The sequence below is a fragment of the Schistocerca cancellata genome, chromosome 8 (assembly GCF_023864275.1).
Source record: "Schistocerca cancellata isolate TAMUIC-IGC-003103 chromosome 8, iqSchCanc2.1, whole genome shotgun sequence".
NCBI classification, from domain to species: Eukaryota; Metazoa; Arthropoda; class Insecta; order Orthoptera; family Acrididae; genus Schistocerca; species Schistocerca cancellata.
This window is the reverse complement of record NC_064633.1, coordinates 461,064,541-461,092,367: the sequence shown is the minus strand read 5'-3', so window position 1 is coordinate 461,092,367 and position 27,827 is coordinate 461,064,541. Positions and strand designations below refer to the sequence as shown.

The 27,827-nt window shown below is 42.4% G+C and overlaps 1 protein-coding gene and 1 non-coding gene across 2 annotated transcripts; one reads left to right on the top strand and one right to left on the bottom strand.

Annotated features, from left to right (window-relative positions):
* On the bottom strand, nucleotides 1-27,065 carry LOC126095630 (uncharacterized). The gene is made up of 3 exons (XM_049910394.1): nucleotides 26,975-27,065; nucleotides 11,641-11,775; nucleotides 1-293 (listed from the first exon to the last, which is right to left on the bottom strand). Exons 1-3 carry the CDS (start codon nucleotides 27,063-27,065, stop codon nucleotides 1-3), a joined length of 519 nt encoding a protein of 172 aa, XP_049766351.1.
* Trnah-gug (transfer RNA histidin (anticodon GUG)) lies at nucleotides 1,046-1,120 on the top strand. Its single transcript has one exon. It is a non-coding gene; the product is annotated as a tRNA-His (tRNA).
* Nucleotides 27,066-27,827: the final 762 nt, after the last annotated feature.

Sequence of the window (27,827 nt, the reverse complement as noted above, 5' to 3'; positions counted from 1 at the left end):
CTATGCGCTAGTGGGCTCGCCGGAAACGGCCGGGGTGGTGTGGTGGGCGGCCCTGCCCAGCCTGGGGGTGAGCGGCAGGGGCGGCGAGTGGCGGCCGGGGCGCGGCCAGAAGGGCGGCGCCAGCTGCAGCTGGCCCTGGCCGTGCCCGCCGTCTGCGTCGCCGTCGCCCTCCGCCTCCTCTTCGGCCAGGTCGTCGCCCGCGGAGTCGCGGCCCAGCCGCGGCGTGAACGTGGGCATGCTCTGGCGCCGCGACGCGGGGGGCGCCGCCGCCCCCACTGGCGCCGAGCCCACTTCTGGAACCGGACACACACAGCGCCGTTACAGAGTGATCCTACAGAGAAGGGCAGCGCAGAATTGTAGGATGCAACTGGGAATAAAAGGCAAAAAGACACTCTCTTCTAGAGGAAGGGCTCCATTTGTTTACATATATGAGGATTCTGGAACACAACCTACGATCAGCTTAGAGACAGAAGTGATGACACTTTCTGCAGAACCTGACCATCATTTTGCAGGGCAATCCTCAAGCACGTACAGTGCAAGCTATTACTGATTTCAGAATGAGGCCGGCCGGGGTGGTCGAGAGGTTCTGGGCGCTACAGTCTGGAACCGCGCGACCGCTACGGTCGCAGGTTTGAATCCTGCCTCGGGCATGGATGTGTGTGATGTCCTTAGGTTAGTTAGGTTTAAGTAGTTCTAAGTTCTATGGGACTGATGACCTCAGAAGTTAAGTCCCATTGTGCTCAGATGAATGAGATTTTCACTCTGCAGCGGAGTGTGCGCTGATATGATACTTCCTGGAAGATTAAAACTGTGTGCCGGACTGAGACTCGAACTCGGGACCTTTGCCTTTCGCGGACAAGTGCTCTACCTACTGAGCTACCCAAGCACGACTCACGTCCCGTACTCACAGCTTTACTTCTGCCAGTACCTCGTCTCCTACCTTGCAAACTTTACAGAAGCTCTCCTGCGAACCTTGCAGAACTAGTTTGGAAGGTAGGAGACGAGGTACTGGCAGAAGTAAAGCTGTGAGTACGGGACGTGAGTCGTGCCGGTAGCTCAGTTGGTAGAGCACTTGCCCGTGAAAAGCAAAGGTCCCGAGTTCGAGTCTCGGTCCGGCACACAGTTTTAATCTGCCATGAAGTTTCTTTATTACTGATTTGTTTGACTGTTGGGGCTGATAAGTGCTATACCACCTACTGCACTCCCCTGACTTAAGCCCTCGTGAGTTCAACTCGATTTCTAAACTGAAGGAAACACTTCACGGCATTCGCTTCAGGACTGCTACAAATTCGTCGGGCAATAGACCGCGCCGCTCGAACTTTCAACACAACTGGCACTGCTAAGAGTATCATACGATTTCCACATCGCTGGCGACGGGCTATACACAATGTTGGTAACTACTTTGAAGGTCAGTAAAACTTTGAAACACGTATCTATTTCGTACGAACTGTAAATAAATAGTTGCCACTATTAAAGTTCCAATCCTCCTACATACAAGAAGATGAATCACGAAGGAACTATCCGAGTGGAGCGGAAATCGGTAGATGTGATGTACGTGTACAGACAAATGATTACAGTTTCCGAAAAACTGGATGATTTATTTATGAGAAAGCGCTTCACATACTGAGCAAGTCAATAACGCGTTAATCTATCTTTACAAGCAGTTATTCGCCTTGGCACTGATTGACAGAGTTGTTGAATCTTCTCCCTAGGGATAATGTGCCAAATTCTGTGCAATTGACGCGTTAGATTGTCAGCATCACGAGGTGGTTGTAGAGACCTGCCCATAATGCTCCAAACGTTCTCAACTGAGGGGAGACCAGTCAGTTTTTCTCGCCAAGGAAGAGTTCGGCAAACACGGAAACAAGTAGCTGAAACACTTGACGTGTGAGAGTGGGCACTACCTTGCTGAAATATAAGCCCAGGATGGCTTGTCACGAAGAACAACAAAATCGGGCGTAGAATGTCGTCAACGTACTGTGTGCTGTAAGGCTGTCGCGGATGGCAACCAAAGGGGTTCTGTTATGAAATGAAATAACACGCCACATCATTACTGCTGGTTGTCGTGCCATATGGTGGGCGACAGTGATGTTGCTATCCTACCACTGTCCGGGTCATCTTCAGACAAGTCTTTGCTGCTCATGGTCGCTCATTTAGAAGTAAAAATAATCACTGAAGACAATTATACTCCAGTAAATGAGATTCCGGTCCGAAGACGTGCCTGGAGAGGCCCCGGACAGTGGTGGGTTAGCAACCTGAGTGTCGCTTGCCAACGGCGCGACAACCAGAAGTGATGCTGTGGGGAGCCATTTCTTTTCACAGCAGGACTCTTTCCGTCGTCATTCGGGGCACCCTTACAGCGCAGCGGCGCGTCGACGATATTCTACATCCCGTTTTGTTCCTCTTCATGGCAAGTCATCCTGGCTTTACATTTCAGCGAGATAATGCCCACACACTGCGAGTGTCTCTACTGTTCGTCTTCGTGGTTGCTAAACCCTTCCTCGGTCGAGCTCGAGATTCTGACGATTTAATGCACCAATTGCTCAGAATTTGGCACGGTATCCCTTAGGAGGACATAGAACAACTCTATCAATCAATGCCAAGCCGAATAACTGCTTGCATAACGGACAGAGGTGGGCAAACACGTCATTAACTTGCTCAATTTGTAGAACTCTTTCTCTTGAATAAATCATCCAGTTTTTCTGAAACTGCAGTTATTTGCTTGTCTGTACTGGTACATCAAATCTAACTATTTCTGTCCCATTCGGATAATTCCTTAATGGTTTGTCGTTTTCTTTATCTCTGAGTGCACACTGGCAACCAAAAAAGAAGTGATGCATCTAGAAGTGGAGGAGGTAACGAAATGAAACTCCGCAGGTTGAGACGGTATCAAATGTTATTTCAGTGATTACAATATCAAGAGAAATTTACAAAGGAATTGGCAGTATGAGCCCAATCATCAATATGCCATGGCGGCGTGAGAAGCTTCCCGTAAAGCCATTGTATCCTTTCCTGATGCTAGATGGACAACAGCTGTTGTAACTGGTCCTTGATATCCCGATTGCTGGTTCTGGGAAGGAGTTAAAGTCCGAGCTAGCCTGCCACGTGTTCTAAAGGGGAATTAACAGAAGTGATGCTGAATGTGAAAAAGTGGTTTTAGTCATATGTACATATTGTTCTGTTTCACTTTGCTTTAGCCATTTCGTTGAGAACCCATACCTGCACTTTCAAGACTGAATAGCTGTGCTACGCTATCAGGCCATTAGAAAAGGTTTGTTTTTCAGACAGCGCAATTATTTTAAGCAGAGGAATACATAACAAGGAGTCACTACATTGAAATATGTGTGCTTTTGGTCCTATTATATCGATATTTTGCTTCTTCATGGTACCAAAGTTCCTCTCTTAGACGTTGAATAGCTCATCATTCAAATGTCTCTTGTGCTGAGACTTTCAGTTCCGACTGCGAATTGCTCGTACCGTTGTTTCTACGATGAGCAACTTGTACTTTAAGCACATTTTCATGTTGTTATGAGCGATCGCGGTCACGCACTTTCCTCGTCAGAATTTTCTTGCTAGCCTTGAAGTCCAGTTTTGTCTAATGAAATATGTGAACTTTTCGCAAAGTTGGTATTTCGTTGTCTTTTTCCTAACCTCGAAGCAATTGATGCTTAATGACACATTTATTGATATTGTGTATGGGATATTTAGTGTGTGTACTTTTCTAAATCTTCTTTGTGGCAGATACTTGAAATTCACTCCGCTCATCAACATGTGCCTCCTGCCATAATTTGCACACCACTTACTTGCTCAACTTTAACATTTTGCTGACGCATTCAGTTATCGTTTTCGTCAACATAGCCACTCCCTACCGCTTCTAACCGCCAATAAAAGTAATGTTAACAGCAAGCCTCTGTGACTGCCTGTGAAGGCATTTTCGTGATCATTTTCGGTGCTTCCAATGCGAGGCTACAACGTACACTACTTGGTAGTGGAACGTCGCTGTATCTGTTAACGTGTACAAGTTAGTTCGAGGGTTTACGCTACGCTTTGTCAAATAATAATATGCCACTTTTCTGGGAGCAAAGGGTTGTGTGAGAGTCGAGTGACTTTGAGCGGGTACAAATTGTTTCCGCTCATTGCTAACCTTTGCTATGAAACAATATCGTGCATCCAAGTAATATAGCATTGCAGTAACCATTGTGTGCGGCAGTGTTCATTCCAGAGTGCGGTGTATTGATACTCACTAATATTATTCACCAAAGTGGACCACGAGGAAGTATCTGGTCCTTCCCGCAATTCGCTGTCAATTCCCTCGACTGTAATCCGCAGTACTGGCCGAAAAATTACGTTAAATGTAATGGAGCACTGTGACAGATAAAAGGAACAATGCAGTGCTACACATGGTAAGGCAGTCACGAGAAAGAGCAACCACATACACCGGGGAAGAATTCAGTTTACCATGACGTCATAACAGCTTTCCTTTTTTTCTTAATTGCAATATAAATCAACATTATAGTTGTTTCTCGCAACCTACCTTCCAAAGTGTCTTACCTTACCAAACTTCCACAAGCACATGTCTCTCTCTAACATAGCTCTTCTGGCTCCTCCTTCCCGCTCTATTTAAGAGCGTCCTCGTCTTCTTCTATCAGTTTTAGTGCATTCCATCTTGTAAGAGCAGTCTTCCGCGGCTATAGTCACAATCAATAAAATTCTTCTGGATCTATGACCGCAACGTCAATGTGTAAACCGTCCGACGTTTCGACCACTATTGCAAGTGGCCTTACTAAGGAAGGACAAGAATTTCATTGACATTTCTTCATCTTCTTAGGTCATCAATCCTCAACAAACTGCATACATGCCCATACTACCTCAATTGTTTTGTTTCGATTGTATCCATTACAGTTGTGCCAAGTTTCATTCTTGTGTATGTTTTAATTTTTAATTTTATCTCGAAGTGTCAACTTATAGCAAAACCTCCGAGATCCCATCTACATTGAGAATAAGTTCCTCTTAGTTCGTTCATTTGTTTTCCTGTTTGACGTTTTTATTAAGTATCTTTCCTGTCTGTCTGTTCAGTGTAAATTTTGCATTTGATTTTAATATAATTTCCTGATGAGCTAGAGGGCGAGCTAGAGGGCTGACATTTCAAACATATCTCAGTAGTTATATTAAATCGCTTTCTTGTTGGCCGGTTCGGCAGGGACGTGAGTGAGGTGAAAACGGTTGTTGTTGTTGTTGTGGTCTTCAGTCCTGAGACTGGTTTGATGCAGCTCTCCATGCTACTCTATCCTGTGCAAGCTTCTTCATCTCCCAGTATCCACTGCAACCTACATCCTTCTGAATCTGCTTAGTGTATTCATCTCTTGGTCTCCCCCTACGATTTTTACCCTCCACACTGCCCTCGAATGCTAAATTTGTGATCCCTTGATGCCTCAAAACATGTCCTACCAACCGATCCCTTCTTCTAGTCAAGTTGTGCCACAAACTTCTCTTCTCCCCAATCCTATTCAATACCTCCTCATTAGTTACGTAATCTACCCACCTTATCTTCAGCATTCTTCTGTAGCACCACATTTCGAAAGCTTCTATTCTCTTCTTGTCCAAACTAGTTATCGTCCATGTTTCACTTCCATACATGGCTACACTCCATACAAATACTTTCAGAAACGACTTCCTGACACTTAAATCTATACTCGATGTTAACAAATTCCTCTTCTTGAGAAACGCTTTCCTTGCCATTGCCAGTCTACGGTTGGTAGCACCTATCCTGCAAGACTGGTGTGTATTGTGGGTAGTATCGGAATGCGTTTCAGGGGGTACACTTGCGGCCAGCTCAGCAGGGAGATGGGTGAGGACAGATGGATGGTGGGAGGGGGGAAGATGAGATGGAGAGAAACAGAGGAGGAGATTGGCAGATAGAGGTGGGAGAGGAAGATGGACAAAGAGGGAGGGCTAGGAGGAGATGGACAGACAGAGAGGGAAGAGGAGAAGCTGTCCAGAAAGAGGAAGAGGGGTGAGGAGGGGATGGATGAGCAAGAGGACAGTGGAGGACAGAGACAGAGGGAGGGAGTAGGGAAAGATGGACAAAGACATGGGGGGAGGAATAGATGGAAGAGATAAGGGGGAGGAGAAAATGGAAGAGAGGGGGGCAGAAGGGATTGGAGAGAGAGAGAGGGGGGTGGACGAGGGAGGAGATGGACAGAGAGGAGGGCTGGGATATGGCCAAAGAGATGGAGGGAGGAGGTGATGCAAAGAGAAGGAGAGAGGGGAAGGAGGCGATGGACAGAGAGAGGGAGCCGGAGATGGGCAGAGTGTGGCAGAGAGAAAATGGACTGAGGGAGGGGGAAGGATGAGGTGGACAAAGAGAGGGGGATGATTAGTGGTATAGAGAGAGGGGGGGGGGAGAGATGTGTGCAGTGTATGTGACATAACATGCAACGGTAAAGATGCAAGTATAAAACTAGTATTGAAATAAAAATATTGTAAAAGATCATGTAAAATTAATTTTGCTAGCTTCTTTATTTTCCGTTTCAAGAAAGTAACAATTAAACAGATTGATATATTATTAGTAGGCAGGTGTAATATTTTACTATTTCATATATCGCAAGGTGAAAAGACACTAAAATCAACCTGAAATTAAACGTAAGTCTCTTTCATAATCTCATCAATATGTTTAAAATCCTTTAAGAAATTTCACACGCATAAGACTAAAAACCAAATATTTAAATAAAAATAAATTTTCAATATAACACGTTTTAAATCGAAGTAAGAAGTGTAAAACAATTTTTCATAGGTCCATACAGATTCCTATCCCAATACAGATAGTTCAGAAAATTTGTGAGTGTGAATGTTTAATAGCCACGAAAATACTTATAAGATTTAAAGCGAAAAACGTGGGACTAGTGCATGAATAGTTCACATCCTGTTCATAATCTGTTGCTCGTGCCCCTAGATTTTTGTTATAAATTTTGCAAGTATTTTCGTAGCTATTAAAAATTCACAATCACAAATTTTCAGAAATACCTGTACAGAGTTCGGAATCTGTATAGGGCTAGGAGAAACTGTTTTATATTTTTTAGTCCGGTTTAAAAAACTGCTAATTGAAAATTTATTTTATTTAAATCACTGTTTCTGTTCCATACGTTGCTACACTTTCTGAAATTAAGTATTCTGGTCTTCGTTTCTGATCTGATATGTGGGCTCCATAAAACTCCATTTAATTGCCTGGATACTTGTCTACCTTTCCGTTTCATTAGGATAATTTGACAGCTCTGCAGTATTGGGGCAGGATCCTCCAAACTATTGTCTAGCACTACACAGCATATTTCAGCCATTGGTTAATCTTTGAAGAGGATAATTCTACGAGCACATTACGCCCAACTCATGAGCTCCTTCCTCGAAACGCCAGAAATATACCAAATGGGATGGCCTACGATAGCATGCGTTATGAGCTGAAGTGAACCCGACTGAGCACGCTTGGTGCTATTTGAAACTCACAATGCGTCGTCACAGAAACCCTCCTCACACATGGGGTGACCTCAAGACGACCGCTGTGAAAGAGTAGGATAGGCTCGAGAAACTTCATCTAGACCACTCTGTGGAGTGGAGTAGTCAAGCATGTTACAATGCACATCGTGGAGCAACTCATAATTGTTCATTAATTAGCAAAATTAAATTATGACACTGTTCTTCCGGGGGTGGGGATGGAGGGTGTTCCATTGAACAGAAGGGTGGTCTTAAATGCGGAGAAAACTGAACCAACACTACATGTTGACAGTTAAGCAACACTGGTTCGTTCGTGCACCATCTTGTACCTTGAAACAGAAGAAAGCCTTTTACCATGGAACACGTGTACTTGCAAATGAAAACAATCTCCCCTATAATGTAGCTACTATTTGTCGTTATGACGACAACAGTTATATCACTGTTTGTGAATGTATTGATTAACAATTACGTATAGCTGCTTGCCATCTGACACTGGCACATGTTAACAAGAATGTCTCTACAACTGCCTATTGAATTTTACTGTCTGTGCGACACAATTTATGCGTATAATCATGTTTTCTTATCTGACTGCGTTTACTGTTGCAATATTACTTCAAGGAAAGTTATACCACTCTGCGATTTGAATCTCACTTCAAGGAGAGTTATTCAACACTCTGCGGTATGTAAATCAGTAACATTTTTCCGTCGTCTTCTTCGTCTGTCGAAAAGTTTTACACACATACAGTGTTATTCAGCTCTTTGTCACCTTTTGGTGTGGTCACGCTGCGTTGTGTTGGGTCGGTTATTTCTTGCGATATTTTGTAGTTAACTGACTCAGTTAAATAAGAGAGATCTACACTTGTTCTTTTTACATTATGGCTTATTGTTTCAACTGATACACCAGCTGTTGTATTACACTGGTATTATCTCTTCCACAATGCGTGCACGCTATGTAGCACTCTGTCAGATTTAAATTCATTCTCTCACTTTCCTTGAAGTGATATTGCAACAGTAAACGCAGTCAGATAAGAAAACATGGTTATATTCAGCACTGTCTTTTATCCTTATTATCCTGCCTTAACACCGTCATCTGTATCACTCTTTCTTCATCTAATTCAGTACCACTTACGTCGCCTTTACCTTGTCGACGTCTACTGCCGTAATCACCTCCAGTCCTTGGCGCGCTTTCAGGGGTGTGTCTGTTCGGCTGACGCCCTGGGGTAGTGTTCCTACGTCATATGACACAACAAGGAGAGCATGACTATTCCGATGATTTCTTTTCGTGAGCGGGGTTTTGAGCTAATTAAACTACTACGTACTCTAGAGTCTGAATAAGGGTAACATATTTTATTTTACAGCTTCGAAGTTCAATTACTTATCACTGAATCAAGTGGAAGATGACTTCGGAGCATTGGAATTTACTGTAGATATTGTCATCTTGCAGTACTTTCATTTAGGTTTGCACTGAATGTGCTGAAATTTCACGCAGTTCATACATAATTTTTGGTGAAATGTTATTAAGCAATCCGGAACGGTAATGGCAATGCCACGTCTATTGCAAGCTGCTGCATTCTGTATAGGGAAGTCTTGTACACACAGCGCTCGAAGCTCCTTAGCACATCCGTTACCTATACGAAGCCGTTCTTTCTTTCCAATAAACGGAAAATCCGAATATGGGTACCTGGATAGGAATGTGAGGACAGCCCCTTCCAGTGTCGTAAAGAATCTCACCTCGCTAGGTTTGGAATTACACGCCTAACAGTGGGAGAACAGAAATTAAATATGGATGTGATCGTTCGGGCCATATGTTGTAAAACCGGTTAGTGTCACAGTTAACTGATGCAAATACAATTTCGCTTCGGCGTGCGGATATCTCCCTTCACCTTACTGGAATCCGATGATAGTGGAAGGATTGTATGTAACTTCGGCCATTTGGAAATTAGATTAGATGTACTTTTCGTTTCAATAGATCCTTAGTGAGGAGGTCCTCCAGGATGTAGAATATGTGAACAAACAAAAATACACAATAAATATTTACAAAGAAAAACAGTTATATTAATGTATCTTCCATAAATCTCAGGTGAAGTGGTACTCATGGGTGCGGAATAAAAGAAAAAATCTTACACGCATTTTCATTTGAAGGGTAATAAAAATTTGTCACAAAACATGTTAATTGTTCAACACGCTTAGGTGCATATGATAATTGTGATGAAACTGTAGACATGCATCATTAAACAGAAAAATCTTTTTACAATGTTTATTTACAAGGATCACATTACTGCTATGAATTTTTACACAAGTCAAATTGTATGTAACACTCACTTTGATTTAATATTATTAGTAATATACACATGTCAGTCGATTATGGTGAGAAATTCATCAGTGGAGTAGAAGGAGTTGGCCACAAGTAAATCCTTTAAGTTCCTCTTACACTGAATTTTATTAGTAGTTAACTTTTCTGTAGTCGATGGGAAGTTACTGAAAATGTTTCTTCCTGGATGATGGACTCCTTTTTGGGCCAAAGTAAGTGACTTTAAATCTTTGTGAAAATTGTTCTTGGTTTTCGTACTGATTCCATGAACTGAGCTGGTGGTTTGAGAAGCAAATACACAGGTTGTCAAGGACATAGGTACCTTAATGTGTACTCAGTTCCGTGAGTTAGTTGTTTTCTCTTTGCATCTAACAGTTTTCCCTCAAACACAACACATAATTTACTACGTGATGTTTTCTGCATGTTTTTAACTGCTCTGGGAAGTGGATTATGCCTGTCAGTATAGACAATCCGTTTTGCATCCATGTGTCCACGCTTTAACTGACCTACTGCCCAGGGAAAAATAAATATTAATGGCTTGCTTGTGCCACATTTACTTGGAGGTACTAACCAACCTAAAAACATACTATTCGTAATAGCCATAATTTATTAGTCTGCAAATGAAATAAAAACTGATGTAATGTTATTCTTTACAATTTCATCAATCCCAATACAAATATCTGCACTTATACCTCCAACACCATATGTTTTTAATGACAAATTTCATTAACGAATAAATATATTGAGAAGCAATGTTAATATCCCTAGTTCCTTAAATAAGCCTCTCCAGGATGTTCTTGATTTTACACCGCAAATAATTCTTATTACATGTTTTTGGACTCAGAAAAGTTGAGCTCGGTTTTATGAGATATCCCAAACAATAATCCTATACGACGTAATAGAATGAAACTAAGCATTGTATGCTAGCTATTTTATTTTTATATCACATATATTTAGCAAAATTCACATTGCAAATAGAGATTTGTTTAGGCAATCCAGCAGGGCTTTCCTATGCTACTCCCAGTTGAATTTATTATCAAGCTACCAAGAATTCGACACTTTCAACTTTTTCTGTCTACATGTCACCAAATTTTAGGCATATGCTGCTGCGAAACTGCTGCGAAACCTGTTACTAGTTTTAAACTTCATATAGTGTGTTTTTTCAAAGTTTAGTGGAAAAGAATTGGCTATGAAGCATTTACTGAGGTGCATGAACAATTCATTAACCATTCTGTCTAAAATTTGATTTGCTATTTATTGCAATGTTTGTGTCATGCGCAAATAAAACAAACTTGACATCTGGTAACGCTACTAATGGAAGGTCACTGACATACGAGAAAAAATAAGGACCCTAAGGTCGAACCTTGTAGTTAGTTCGTCGTTTGATGATGCCTGATAGCTTAATACATGTCTGTTCTCTATTATCACCCTCGATTCCTGTCAGAGATATAGGGTCTGAACCATTTTGCAACATTTTCTGCTACACTGTAATATTTTAGTTTTCTTAAGAGGATATTGTGATTTACGCAGTCAAATGCTTTTGACAAAGTTCTGTGAGAGGAAGAAGCAGTAGTAGAAGAAGAAAAACGAGAAGAAGATCTAAACAGGAGCACAAGCAGTCAAACAGGCAATACATTCCAGCACTTTGAATGGGTCGCTTGAAGATTAATTCTTTTTTTATTATTATTACAGGTTACATGTGATGAAATGTCTCCTGATACAATTACTTTGCAGAAGTCATTAGTTTTTATATTTTTCTGTAGCAGTTTTGTCAGTTATCTGACAGGTTGTAATTTGCTCACATAAGGAGTTACACGTGGTACGTTGAGATGGTGGGTACGTACCTGCGAGGGGAAATATAATCCAAGGGTGTTCGATGACGTGCGCCAGCATCATGTCTCCCAGGACATCACGGCGCATGCGCGGCGAAGCCTGCAGCCAGTCCCACGCCATGCGGGGACGTCCACTGTCCGTCGTTCCTGAGAACATTATATCGATTTGATCACAGGTTTTTCCGCCATTAAGTAACACCACCGAAAGTATTCGCAGAAGCACTACACGAAGTACTCAAGTGAAACTAAGAAAATAAGAAAGAATACGTGTTAATGAAACATATAGCATCTAATCAAAAATATATAACGTGGAATTGACCATTAAGTGTCACAATAGTTGGACCCGCAGTATAAAAGGATGTGGCGAGAACTGTGTTACTTTTTTACTTTTTATGTTTAAAATTGGCTTTTGGGACGTGCCCTTACACCATCTCAATAGTGGAAGGGACGACAGTGTGTTTCGACAATTCAGAACATTCATCGGGACCGCGCCGTATTCCAGAACGAAGTTACAGAGACTTAGACTTCTCCTATGACGCAATGCAGGCGATTTTCGTGTCAGTTAAGACAGTACGAAGATAAAGACCACACAACACTAAGTTTCCAGTTGGAGAAAATTTACCTCCCGGCCTCTCTGCTTAGGAATCTGCTGACCTCCCAACTACCGACGGGCACGTGTTGTCAGTTGAGAATGGGTAGATCAGCATATTTAAAAAAAATTAAAAAAAAAAGTTCAGGTGTGCGTGAATTCCTAAGGAACCAAACTGCTGAGGTCATCGGTCCCTATTCTTACACGCTACTTAAAGTAAATTAAAATAGCTTATGCTAAGAACAACACGCACACCCAAGCCTGAGGAAGGACTAGAACCTCCGGCGAGAGAAGCTGAGCAATCCGTGACATTATGCCTCTAACCGCGCGGCCACTCCGCGCGGCTGTCATGGACTAGTCTCTGGATGTCACCTGAATGACAAATCCATCAGAGACACTACAGATCTTGTAAAGATGCCCCGACTCGACTGTTGGTGTTGTGATGGGGAAATGGAAACATGAAGGAGCAACTAGTTACACCGGGGCCCTGTAGACCTCATGTGCTTGTAACGCCGGAAATGCATATCCTCCTATTTCCATCTATTGTACTATAAATTTGTTTTCCTTATTTTTGTTACCTGAATACATGACATTTCTGTCTCTTTATATATTGTATTTGTTGCACTGTTTGTATATATATATATATATATATATATATATATATATATTTACGCATTTATGTCGATGTATAATTGGTTGTTTCGTAAATATTATTTGTATTTTTACGCTGGGTCTTGCCTAGGGAAAACTGCTATAGAACGATTACATCGATAGGTCGTGTGAAGAATCGAAGTGTTTAGGATCTTTGGTAGGGTTAACTCTGTCGCGTAGAGCGCGGGCAGTGAGAGAGTCTGGCTGGAGTAGCGAGTGGAGCAGGTGTGTTGTGTGAAGCTCCCGCGAGTTGCCGCGCTTTCGGGGTTTGGCAGCATGTAATTGCGCTCGACTTGCGATGATAGTTTCTGACATGGTGTCGCTGACGGGAAGCATTAGCTGGCGCACATCAAGAGCCCGTTTCGTCTGGTGACCGTGTCGAGAAGAAGGCGCGCCAACATCCAGCTTCTGCAACAGCGACGGCCGACAGTGAGTGACTGTCGCCACCTCCTCGATCGACGGCTTCAAACCTTCAATCAGCCAACAAGGAAGACTGGAAGCACGTAAAGTTTTAGAACTGTATGGCAGACCTCAGCTTTTCAAACTTTTAAAATTGTTGCATCACAAAATTACAGCAACTTAGCATGAACCTTTGTTGCTCATTGTCCCAATTGCATTGCCAAGCAGGGTCCCTTCCTTTTCCGAAATGAACCCGAGAGTCGTTGAAATTCAAACGCCAGCATTAAAGTAACATAATTCAATTTCGCTGCTTTAATTTCAAAGTTCAGTTAAAGTATTCATAGCTGGCTACAATATTTAGATTACACAAGCACAAATTAAGAGTGCGAGTTTTGTTACCGTATTTTAGCTTACCTGTGACTGCAGCTCAGCTTGGTACGTACTAAATTTTACTATTGTTAATTGTTCAGAATCATTTAATTCAAGTTCAAAGTTAAATCTCTTATTTCTAAATTGCGTAGATTCAAGTAGCTTTTGAAATGATTGTTGAGGTAGTCCAAGACTAACCGTATTTTACTGAATTTCGATGTGCTTCAGAAAGAAAGCTCACTATTAACTTCAGTCACTAAATTAACTTTCGATTTTCCGGTTTTATTAATTCTTTTGCTAAATTAAGTCAGAGTGTAGCGAAATTTATTACTTCTGACAAACTTTCAGTTTTCACACTACACGTGTCAACCTTCAGTTGCCACGCTTCTAGTGCTAATTATATGTGTAATAACCTTTCTTTTTCAGTTACTATAGTAATTTTCCTTAGGACTGGCGACCGTAATTTCCCCCAAATCTCAAATATCTAAATACCGCTAGTTAACTGTTAACGTAACGGCCGCACATTTACTTTCTTTATTAACTTTACCCCTTTTCAAAATTAATTTCCACCAGTTTCATTAGCATTTTTCCTTTCATTTAGATGTAACCCTTTCCTCCCTCTTTACCGACAAATTAACCTCGGTGACGATTGCTTTTCCCAAATTTCCATTAGGTACACGCGGTTTAATTTTTCACTGTCATTAAGGTCGATAAGTGAGGGGGAGGTTACACGTGGCGACCTGGTGATAGGACAATCTTCGAATCTGAGGTTGTTCTGGACACGAATTTTGCATTGTGCAAATCTCGTAACAAAGTACTGGTTACGAAATGGTCGATACGTCAGCGAGAATATTAGTGTGAGGAATCCTAATTACATTTGAGATTTGGCATTTATATTGAAAAATATTAAAATGAGTGAAGGCAACAATTGCCAAAATTTGGTAGACTTGGGTACGGAACAATCGGTCGAACAGTGGGAAACGCGCACCGCGGTACCCATTGTTCAGGGGAAGGCGGCTAGCATGAAAGACGCGATCGCCGAAACGCAACAAAGAGCAGAAATGGAATTCCAAACTTTAGAAAATGTTTCGGAATCGGAAGTGAAAATCAAATCTGAATCCCTCGATGACGAATACGGGGGGACAATTAAAGAGGAAACCGCTACGGAAGTAAAACCGGTAGTTTCCGGGAATTTAACTGATTTATTGAATGTTTTGATTAACGAAATCAAGAGTCAATCGGCCAAGCTAGAAGATCAGGCTGCCAAGCAAGAAGCTCAGGCTGCCAAGCAAGAAGCTCAGGCTGCCAAGCAAGAAGCTCAGTCTGAAAAAATTGAACGGATGCTAGACAATCAGAACAAAGCTATTAACGTTGTTAAAAACAATGTTGGAGTTGTTAACACAAAAGTTGATAAAATCAAAGAAGATATTGTTGTAATTAATACCGAAATCGGTAATCTTAAACAGGAAATGATAGGCGTTCAGGCGGAAATTGCGAGCATAAATACTCGTTTTTATTCCGAAATTAGCAGAATCGAGAAAAGTGTAGGAGAATCAGTTGCTCCGATCATCAAGAATAAGGTGACGGAACAAATTCAATTAGTGAAAAAAGAGGATTAAAAGAAGGTGTAAACTTTAAAGGCTTCAGTATCCGAAGTAGATACCAAAGTGACGAAGCAGGCTAATACCTGCGAAGAGAAAAAAAGGGAAGTAGAAACGCTTGCGACAATCACTTGCCAAGTAATTACGAGAGTGTCGGAATTAGAAAAGAAACTCGACGAAAAACAGAGCTATGTGCCAATCTGTGCACATAGTTCGGAATTGTTAACGAAAGAGGAGCGGTTCGAGCCCTTGAAAAAAGGCGGTATACACGCGACGGATTTCATTAAGAATTGTGAAAGAGTTTTACCCAGATCATGGACTAATGAGAGAAAAATTAATGCGATTATTGATGTGTTGGCTGGTGATGCCAAGCGTTGGGGCTTAAACCTCAACATTACGAACCTGACTTTTGACGAATTTAAAAATTTGTTTCTGGCTGAATACTGGTCAGAGCAAAAACAACAAAGTGTCTGGCGCGAATCTGTCGTATCGAGGCCTTTCGATGCACATTCGCGTGGCTCATTGAAGGAGTTTTGTGAGGGCTGGATCCGCAAGTTGGAATATTTGCGTGATCGCCGCACGGAATCCGAAATAGTCTGGGAACTCTACAGGAAGCTTCCAGATGATACAAAACGCTACATAGGAAGCAATTACAGGACAATCAATGATTTCCTGGAAACAGTTGAGGACGAGGACAATTGGCGCAATAATCGCGATAGTGGTAGAGGCCGTGGTAACAACAACGGGTACCACAGCAACCACAACAACGATAACCATGGGAATAATGCATACCGCAACCATGGCAGCAATAACAATAATGGTTCGGACCGTAATAACAATCGGTACACTGCAAATAATAACAGGAATGACGGAAACCAGTATCATACTAGCGTGATACGGGCTTCGCAGAATAGTAATAACGCCAGAGGGTGTGATCAGTCGCCTCAGCAGCATCCGGGGAGCGTATCTGCTGGGACGAGACAGGGAAACCATTAGCCGCGCCGGTGAGGGGCCGACCGGGCGTGGAGAAATTTTGGCGGCCCAATAACAGGAGAAAACCCAGGTGTCGTCGTTATGAAAATTCCGTGTGGAATAATCAACGGCGGGAGATGGTTCAAATGGCTCTGAGCACTATGGGACTCAACTGCTGTGGTCATTAGTCCCCTAGAACTTAGAACTACTTAAACCTACCTAACCTAAGGACAGCACACAACACCCAGCCATCACGAGGCAGAGAAAATCCCTGACCCCGCCGGGAATCGAACCCGGGAACCCGGGCGTGGGAAGCGAGAACGCTACCGCACGACCACGAGATGCGGGCACGGCGGGAGAGTGTGCCAGTGTTAGGAGAAAGGAGTGCGCCCACAAGTAGTAGATCAGCTGTATACACGGCAGTAGGAAGTACATTCACTGTCAGTGAGAACAATTTAAGTAGTGTTCCGGAAATCGATAATAAAGTCGCAGCTGTAATACCCAGAGCGGAACTGGAGATTGAGTTTAAGAATGATTCGCAAGTGTTGAGAGAAGATCAGATGTCGGATAAAACGTCCGTCATCGAGCGAGGGGATGCAGAGAGGGGTGAGGTCTGGTTAAGGCAGTTCGGTCGCTTATACGACGAACTAAGAGATTATAGGGGCCTGTATGGGAGAAGTGTTTATTGGGAGCGCGTGCAGGATTTTCCGCGTCTCGTCCCGCAGGAAGATAGTGTTTGTGAAATGATAGAAAGTTCTGGCCCTAACCGGCAGACTTTACCAGAAACAGTTGGTGTTAATGGGGAGCACGAGCAAGATTCGTCGTGTTTCGTCCCGCAGGAGTTAGATGTTGAAGTAGTAACGGAAAGTTCTGGCCCTGACCGGCAGGCTTTACCGAAAGTTATAGTGGTAGAAGTGGCCGACCCATCCGACGCAAAACTCCAGTTTAAGCATTGCGAAAGTATTAAGGGGAAAGATTACGAGAATTTTAGTGATAGCCGGACACGATTGGTAGAAAAGCACGTAGATTACAGCGAGTATGAGGTTAGAGCTGACGTTATACGGTCAGACGGTAGCAGTGTGGATTGCGCAGATCTAGAGGAAGTAATTGCAGATACTACTGGGCACATTTCTCCAGGTAGATTGGCAGATGAGATCAATCTGACTAAAGAGGAATCAACGAAGGTGACAATTAGTTAATTGATAGCAAAGCAACACTCACTAGTTGACGAGTTAGAGGAAAAGGTTTCGGTATTGGAGGCGAAGCTACAGACTAAGCCTCAGGACAAACGTGTTGAAATTAAAACTGTATGTGAACAGAGGCTGAAAAAGCCGCCAGATAAGCAGAATTTAGGATCAAAGCCGGATGGTTTTTTCTGGAATGATCTGGATATAGACGAGGATTTACTGTGGGAAAATAAAGAAACTGTCGAGGACAAGTGTAGACAGATAGTGGTGTCTGTTAATATGCATGATCTACAACTAAACGTGTTGATTGTCACCGGTGCAGAATTGAGTGCTGTATCTGGGAAAATATTTGAGTTACTGAAAGACAGACCCGGCATCGTAGTTATGCCAGTAACAGGAGTGAAAATTATCGGTGCTACTGGGAAGGCCAGTAAACCGGTCACAAAACAGATTTTTGTCAACTTTGAGATATGTGGGGCACGATTTGAACAAGAGTTTGTCGTCGTGCCAGACTTAACTACGGAAGTAATTATCGGGTTAGATTGGCTATTAAAGAACCGTGCAGTGATTAATTGCGAAAGCAAAACTTTGACATGTACGTCACAAGATAAAGCAACAATAGTTAGTTTTGACGAGGTAGGAGACGGTGTGCATAGGCAATACCAGCCTATACACATTGTTAACTGGCCGGATGACATTGACGTAGGAATGAATTTGAACTGCCGTAACGTGAGGAATCACGGCATTGACAAAAGAGTAGAAAGTGAATTGTAAGAGATAATCAAATTCCCTCCACGGATTGACATTATTATTGGTGTGAAAAAAGATCGTTTGCGAGAAGTAATGAAGCTAAAAGCCGATGCTCGCATACGTCGTCATGACGCTAAAGCGCGTTTTACTAAGTTTGCAATCGGAGACTTAGTACTTGTAAAAGCTCATGAGAAATCGAGCGAGATAGACAATGAAATCTCTAAATTTAAGTTTGTTTATAATGGACCATATAAAGTCATTGGTATACCTCACACAAATGCTTATTGCTTAGAGTATCCAAGCTCTGGAAAACTATTAGGTATACGGAACATTGTAGACTTGAAATTGTACCAACCTAGGATCGATTAATACCACACAATGGGTAATTTGTACAGTATGTGAAATAGAGTGTAAGATTTAACGATTTGCTAGATTGCCATGCTTTTGACTGACCAAGGTCATTAAAGAAGTTGTAATTATTAAGTAATTAATTTTGATTAATCAATTTAATCATGATCTAATCAACTTAAAAATCCAAGCTGCTAGTTTCAGTTTTCAGCTGAGTCACAGTAGATTAAGGAATGGAAATATGATTTTGTAACAAGCTGTAAGATTTCATGAATATGTGTTTTACTAGTCATTGCCGATGTACTTAGACGATGTTTTAAGTTTCAGGCTTGTACATGTGTGATGATGGACAATGTTGAGTTATCCACTGTGATAGTATTAAGGGACTCCTTGAGATTACTCGGGAGTGAGGTTTTCCTAAAGAATTCAGTGAAACGGACGTTCTGGAAATGCCGTTACGCAGGCGAGTGAGATCAAGCGTGCCGCACAGGCGGGCGCAACAATACTTGCGAGGCGAAGCCGCTGTCGGCTCTTGTGCCGCTGTCGGCTCTTGTGCCGCTGTCGGCATTCTTTGTACTTGCGAGTACGGAAGGCGGAATTGTTTTTCTTCCTGGACAGCTGAAAGAATTCTACTGTCAATATTTATGGTTTTTTCGATCTGCTGAATATTATTTCCTTGTTTAGCATTAAGTGGACTCTCATGGCGAGAGTATTAGTTATGAAAAGGTTATATAAAAAGTGTATTCTATGTCATTAATTATTAATTTGCGTATTTTGATATACCTGTTTTTATGACCATGTACTCTGATTAATTTTGTAAATAGTATTCCATTTCTTGATAGTGTTACGAATTTTGATGATTTTGGAATAGCTAAACCATTTTCAATGTTTTCTATGAATTTTAATATGTTGTCAACCTGTTTTATTTTGTGCAAGATGACAGAGTGGAATAAGATTAGGAGTGTCTCCACTCAATTATTATGGTCTAAAAATTGATTTATGGTTAATTAGACGAATGCTAAATTCTGTTGATGTTTTGAGCATATGCATTTCCGCTGTTTCTTTTATGGGACATTTTCTGAGTCTGTTTACGTTACACGAACATCCTCAGACAATGTGGGGCACGTGTAACGCCGGAAATGCATATCCTCCTATTTCCATCTATTGTACTATAAATTTGTTTTCCTTATTTTTGTTACCTGAATACATGGCATTTCTGTCTCTTTATATATTGTATTTGTTGCACTGTTTGTATATATATATATATATATATATATATATATATATATATATATATATATATATATTTACGCATTTATGTCGATGTATAATTGGTTGTTTCGTAAATATTATTTGTATTTTTACGCTGGGTCTTGCCTAGGGAAAACTGCTATAGAACGATTACATCGATAGGTCGTGTGAAGAATCAAAGTGTTTAGGATCTTTGGTAGGGTTAACTCTGTCGCGTAGAGCGCGGGCAGTGAGAGAGTCTGGCTGGAGTAGAGAGTGGAGCAGGTGTGTTGTTTGAAGCTCTCGCGAGTTGCCGCGTTTTCGGGGTTTGGCAGCATGTAATTGCGCTCGACTTGCGATGATAGTTTCTGACATGGTGTCGCGGACGGGAAGCATTAGCTGGCGCACATCAAGAGCCCGTTTCGTCTGGTGACCGTGTCGAGAAGAAGGCGCGCCAACATCCAGCTTCTGCAACAGCGACGGCCGACAATGAGTGACTGTCGCCACCTCCTCGATCGACGGCTTCAAACCTTCAATCAGCCAACAAGGAAGACTGGAAGCACGTAAAGTTTTAGAGCTGTATGGCAGACCTCAGCTTTTCAAACTTTTAAAATTGTTGCATCACAAAATTACAGCAACTTAGCATGAACCTTTGTTGCTCATTGTCCCAATTGCATTGCCAAGCAGGGTCCCTTCCTTTTCCGAAATGAACCCGAGAGTCGTTGAAATTCAAACGCCAGCATTAAAGTAACATAATTCAATTTCGCTGCTTTAATTTCAAAGTTCAGTTAAAGTATTCATAGCTGGCTACAATATTTAGATTACACAAGCACAAATTAAGAGTGCGAGTTTTGTTACCGTATTTTAGCTTACCTGTGACTGCAGCTCAGCTTGGTACGTACTAAATTTTACTATTGTTAATTGTTCAGAATCATTTAATTCAAGTTCAAAGTTAAATCTCTTATTTCTAAATTGCGTAGATTCAAGTAGCTTTTGAAATGATTGTTGAGGTAGTCCAAGACTAACCGTATTTTACTGAATTTCGATGTGCTTCAGAAAGAAAGCTCACTATTAACTTCAGTCACTAAATTAACTTTCGATTTTCCGGTTTTATTAATTCTTTTGCTAAATTAAGTCAGAGTGTAGCGAAATTTATTACTTCTGACAAACTTTCAGTTTTCACACTACACGTGTCAACCTTCAGTTGCCACGCTTCTAGTGCTAATTATATGTGTAATAACCTTTCTTTTTCAGTTACTATAGTAATTGTCCTTAGGACTGGCGACCGTAATTTCCCCCCAATCTCAAATATCTAAATACCGCTAGTTAACTGTTAACGTAACGGCCGCACATTTACTTTCTTTATTAACTTTACCCCTTTTCAAAATTAATTTACACCAGTTTTATTAGCGTTTTTCCTTTCATTTAGATGTAACCCTTTCCTCCCTCTTTACCGACAAATTAACCTCGGTGACGATTGCTTTTCCCAAATTTCCATTAGGTACACGCGGTTTAATTTTTCACTGTCATTAAGGTCGATAAGTGAGGGGGAGGTTACATGCTGACGAGAAGGGACCGTCGGACATTGTGTAGGCTGGCTGTACAAAGTCACATGAAAATAGCAGAACGAATCACTCGTGAGTTCCAAGGTGCTATCAGCACTCCAGATAGCACAATGACTGTGCGTGAAGGGTTAAAAATAATTGGATACAATGATTGCAAGCCATATATTTCCGGAGCCAGTGCTAAGTGACGCTTGAGGCGATGTAGAGAGACGCCACTGGACACTGGATGAATGGAAACGAGTGATCTGGATCATGCTAGCCCGCTATCCATGTGGAAATCCGATGGAAGGCTTTGGTTGAGATTCATGGTGAAAAACTTTAGCTGTCTTTTATTTTGCACACTGCTCTAGTTTCGGTCATAGGCCATTTTCAAGCTTAGCAAGCATAAGTAGCAGGAATGTTGTAGCACGATGTAAACGACTGCAAGTCGCTGTTGCAGGCCAACCGCATCAATAAAACTGACCGTGTGGTAATAATTGTACAAGAAATTGTCACCAAAAGGACTATTCACATAGAAAGTCAATGCGAATGCCTGGAAAAGCTTACCTGCGACCATGTGAAGTGTCATCATTGAGATAATGAGGAGGTGGCGCTAGGGTATGGGGGTGTCTTTTGTGGTTAGAGTGTGGTCACCCCTACTGCACTGAAGAAAACGCTAAATGCGGAAGGACATGGACAAATTTTACAGTACTGTGTATTGTGTACAGTAGATGAGTAGTTCGGAGACCATGATTTTTTGCGTCAGCATGACAATGCTCCCTGTCGTAAAGCAGTATCTTATATGTGAGGCAATGGTTAACGGACAATATTGTTCCAGAAGAGGACTGACCTGCCCAGTTTCCCGATCTGAACCCAATGGAACAGCTTTCGGATGAGTTGGAACGTCAGCTTCCCTCCAGACCTCAACCTTCAACATCACTTCTGCTGTTGAGAAAGAATGGGCTGCCATTCCTCCACAGATGTTCAAGTACCTCATTGCAAATATCTCCAGCAGAGCTCTAGTAGTTATAAAGACAAAGAGTGGACACACCCTATATTAATGTCCACTAATAGGTGCCCAGATAGTTGTGATCAGATAGAGTACCTGAAGCACCTTTGTTTTGACATATTGCCTATTCGCCCTCGTCTCAGGATCTTTTGTCGACGATCGTTTATTGGTTTTTCTGTTGTTTCGCTAGCACGAGTGGCTAGCACTGTCAAAGATTCGCCCTCCACTGCTGATGGCAAAAGGCTCCAATTCAAAGGGAGAAGGGGCGGGTGTTTGTCGAGGTAACGAACTCCCCCCTACAAATTAAGCTTTTCAGTAAAAGGCTCTACATTTTACATCTATCAGTTTCAAAATTTCTCGAATAACTCTCGAAGAATCCAGTAACACCAAAACTGAAGAATTTTGACAACGTCAGTGAATTATAGAAAATAAAAAGCTATGTTTAACCCAGAACATCTCGCATTTGGTTGCCTACATTCCTAAGCCCTAACAGGAATCATTTCAGTCAAGTGAAAGTGCCTCTGCCGGCTCCTGAGGATTTTCGAGATCCACCAGTAGGACCGCAAATCACGTGACGTCGAGTGTCGCCTCCGTCCTCGTCCCCCCGATATTAACTAAGAAAACATGACAGAAAGGCTGACTTCCAGGTTGAAGACGGAAGTGACGGACTGAGACTGCGTTCCCCTCATTTACACGCTCATATAACAATAATCTGCAGATATATGTTCACAATCGTAGCGCTAAGTGACATGCTGATAATGGTGAATGGGCACTTCGACTTTATATTGCACAAATTTTGATTTTGACAAAGTTGTGAGAGTTTGTAGCTATTATAATCCTTAGATCTCCTGCATGACTCACGTATTTCTCAAATTTTTCGTCGACTGCATTTTAAATGATAGAGTCCTCTGAAACGCCGTTACTTGGTAGTGAGCTCAAAAGGTTTCGGGACTAGATTCATAAAAAAAGGAAAAGTAAAGACGGTGATTTTAATGTTTCTAGTTTTAACGTAATCTCTCCCCCCCCCCCCCCCTACCACTTGAGTACAACACGCACAACGTTTATACAACCATCTGAAAATGTCAGAAAAGTTACTTTTTTGGGATTTTGTTCAACTCCTGCGTCACACTGACTTAAATATCAATTACGTTGTCAAAGCATTCACCTTTCTTGTGAATTTCTGCACTTCGTCGTTTTGTGGTAGGTTCGTATTGATAACACCAAATGTCGTCACACGTAATTATTTTCTCTAGAAAAGAAATATCTAAATATTACATTTCAGTCACTTCACTGCAAGCGTACACGCGTCATCGCTTTTATTCAAAGTCTAGGTGTACAGGACAAACTTTACACACACTTTTCTCTTCAGATATTCTGGAGAATGTCTTGAACACTTGATTTAGAGATGTTCTCCATGATGGCTTATGAACCAGCAGCATTGACATACTATAGATGCACGTACACTATCTGAAGCTGCCTGCTCGCAGCTGACTGGTCGAATGCACACCTGTTGTGTACAGTTCCTAGTTCAAGCAGTCAGTGTTGTTATTGTGCTGACGCCACTGATATACCAGAAATAAAATCAGTCTTAGAATGTTTTGGACGGATGCTGTACCAACCACTGATACAATGACATAATAATAATAATAATAATAATAATATAAATATACAATATAATAGAATAAATTATAATTATGTATAATTATATAGTATTATATAGTATTATATATCTGTAATAATAGAATATTTTAATAAAAGTAATAATTGTTATAGTAATTACGAGGATATTAAATCATATTATATAATTTATTGTTATAATTTTTATAATCGTAGGCACTTTAAAAGTGGGGGTGATGGATTCGTACCTGGTTGGCAGAGCGCGCATCTTTCTGGTGACATGTAAGAAAAAGCACTAAACGGCTGTTGGCCTAAGACGCGGCTGAGATCTGTGCTCTCATTGACCACGCTCATTTCGCATTAACTAAGTTCGTAGTCTAGTCAGCAGACTAGGGGAAGGAAGGATACTGGAGCATATCATTAATGTGTGATCTCTCTAATTCGAGTCCACCCCGATAGTTGGCCGGCCGAAGTGGCCGAGCGGTTCTAGGCGCTTCAGTCTGGAACCGCGCGACCGCTACGGTCGCAGGTTCGAATTCTGCCTCGGGCATGGATGTGTGTGATGTCCTTAGGTTAGTTAGGTTTAAGTAGTTCTAAGTTCTAGGGGACTGATGACCTGAGCTGTTAAGTCCCATAGTGCTCAGAGCCATTTGAACCATTTGTACCCGATAGTTGAGTGGTCAGCGCGGCGGTCTGTCACGCCAAGGGGCACGGGTTCGATTCCCGGCTGGGTCGGAGATTTTCTCAGCCCAGGGACTGGGTGTTATGTTGTCCTCATTATCATTTCATCATCAGTGGAAGGCAACGGGAAAGCACCACTGTAATCACTTCCCTAGACACTCATGCGATGGACCTCTCTGACGAGGCATCCCCCCATGACAAGACCTGCCGTAAGGCAGAACAAAAAGTTTTTTCTCTAATTTTGGACTGATTGGTGCAAACTGCATCGTAATCCAACATTTGGTTCGGTAGATATTTATGTTTTAATTGAGTACTAGGATCAGAATTCTCTGGAGAGAACGTTGGCCGACCACTGTACCGCAGTGGCCCGCTGAGGTCCCGGTAAACCGCAAGTACCAGACCGCTGCCTCGGAGGGGTCCTGGAGTCTTGGCGTATGGATACGAAGGGAAGGAAGTGAAAGTAAGACGAAGTTCGCGTGGGCAGACACTTCTGTCCAACAAGCGGTTGGTCTCGTCTCAAGCCCTGGAGCCACGGAGAAGAAAAAGAAAGTTACATTTTTTAAGAAATTAGCATGATTGTAAAACTATTTCAGGCTGTATTACGAATGATCTGTCACTGGAGGAACCAGTGTAGCACTTAATAACATCAGAAGTGTAAATATTAGGAAATGTGAAGCGTTTGAGGTCATAGTCGACAGTAAAGTTATAAACGGGGGTAGCAGACCATTGTTTGAGTCAGAAGGCGTCGAGAGTTGGAGAAAGTCGGGGCCTTTAGCTGATGGCAGTTTCAGCTCAGTGGCACAACAAGCTTTGGAATTGTTCACTTCATGTTGACAAATGTGGAATACGAACAATAGGACAGGTAGTGCCTACTTGGCACTCTGATTGTGACAGTACCTACCGACTTAGACATTGGCAGCGTAATTTGAGGAAGCTTGCGTGACGTCATTGCCTCATTACCTTGTTTTCGGTAAGTCGGACGATGTTTATTATCTATTGTGAACTTTTCGATTGTTGTATGAAATCGTCGCGGATGATCTGGTGCAGGAGAATATCACGCGCCTTGTTACCAAGCACATTCAGAACTAACCTGGCGTTTCGGTTTCCAAGTACCGCGTGGTAGCAGAAATAGTATCGTGATTTTAAACGGGAGTCACTCGTGAGATAAATTTAAAAGTGTTTCTTGTCAACAAGAATTAGCATCTGTCGTAGAGGTTCTGTGAATTCTGGTGTGTGACTATTGGATATCTGCATATTTCTTGTTCCTAGTACCCATCCAACTTATCGGAGGACATAGTGCCTCAACAATATAGTGTGTTTTTAAGAGATCAGCGTGTTATTTTTTTCGTGATGTATGAACCTCCTCCTGAGTTGTGTTGGGTCACACAAAGATTAACTGAGCCACTCTATTTGGGGTGCAGCGTAAAAACGATTGCAGACTAAGGGCAGGTCGAAAACGTGTGGTTCATTACGAGCACACAGAACCTAAAAAGGTAGATGTCACTCGCTCACGCACCCTTGTCGTTTCTCCGCTTACATTTGCTGGCAATTTAACCTAAAATACGTTGCAGGTGTGCTGTTTTGTGTATTCCTCCTGTTCGTTTATATACAGGTACTAATTATTTGTAACTAAATAATCTGAGAGGTTCTGGTGTGTGCAGTTCTTATTCTATGCACTAAGAATATTCTGAACATTCATTAATAGGGTTGAATATTGTTCGTCAGTCTTGGGTCCGTACTAGACAGGGACTGACAGAGGAAGTAGTGACGATCCAAAGAACAGAAGAACGTTTCGTTATAGGTTCATTTAGTAATTGCGAAAGCATCACGTGTATGTTCAGCCAACTCCAATGGCAGACCTTACAAGACAGGCGTTTAGCATCACTATTTGGTTTATTGTTCATGTTCAGAGAGCGTACATACCTAGAAGAATTAACTAATATATTGCTTCCTCCCACGTACATGTCGCGAAAAGACCATAACATTAGAGAGATTCAGTCCACACGGAAGCTTACCAGCAATCGATCTGCCCTTGAACCATTTGCGACTGGAGCAGGTAACAAAGTAACCTGCGCCGCACACAGTAAGATGGCTTACGGATTATAGTAGTAGATGTAGAATTTCGCTTGATACCACAGACGATGGTACTTTCGATAACGATAAGCGTAGATGTGGTATTGAGAAAATGCTTTTCGCTAGTATCTTCTGACTGCCTTGATCCATGGCTTCCAGATGTCTTGTGAGAATAGCTGGACTTGGGTTTCAAATGATCAATGCTTCCGGAATCCATACTGTTTGGCATAGAGGTTGTCATTCCGTTGGAGACGCCTCATTATCTGTCAGTGCCTCGGAGGGTCTATCACGGCAAGGCGCGCATGGGCTCCCGCGGCAGGACTCACCGTGGCTGGAGGCGGCGGAGGCGGCAGAGGCGGCGGCTAGTACGGCGACGGCGGCGAGCGCGGCGGCGGCTGGGGCGGCAGCTCCGGCCATGTCTGGCTGCAGAGTCTGCCCCCGGGGGCGGGCGCCACCCCTTTATATACGCCGGCCACGGCTCCCCGGCGGGGCTCTGATTGCCTCGCCTGTCGTGCAGACTGATTGCCGCTACGGATTACTGCTGATCCCTTGATTAACGACCAAAATACACAGCGCCATTCCGCGTGCAAGGCTGCTGCCGAATACAAAAGACATTTTGCTGCGTCGTTCGAAATTTACATCTACATCTGCATTGTGTAAGCCACTAAGAAGTACATGGCACAAGGTAGTTGCCACCGTTCCACGTATTAGGGTTTCTTCCGGTTCCAGTCGAGTAGGGAGTTACTACACTGAGGCAACAAAAGTCATGAGATGGCGATATGCGCATATACAGATGGCGCTAGTATCGCGTACACAAGGTATAAAGGGGCGGAGCTGTCGTTTGTACTCAGGTGATTCACATGAAAAGTTTCCGACATGATTATGGCCGTACGACGAGAATAATAGACTTTGTACGCGGAATGATAATTGGAGCTAGACGTATGGGATATTTCATTTCAGAAATCGTTCGGGGTTCAGTAGTCCGAGGTCCACAATGTCAAGAGTGTGCCGACAATACCACATTGCTGGCATTACCTCTATGTACGGACAACTCAGCAGCTGGCTGCCTTCACTTAACGACCGGGAGCAGTGGCGTTTGCTTAGCGTTCTCAGTGCTAAACAGTCAAGCAACATTGCGTGAAATAACCGCGTAAATCAGTCTGGCACTTATAACCAACG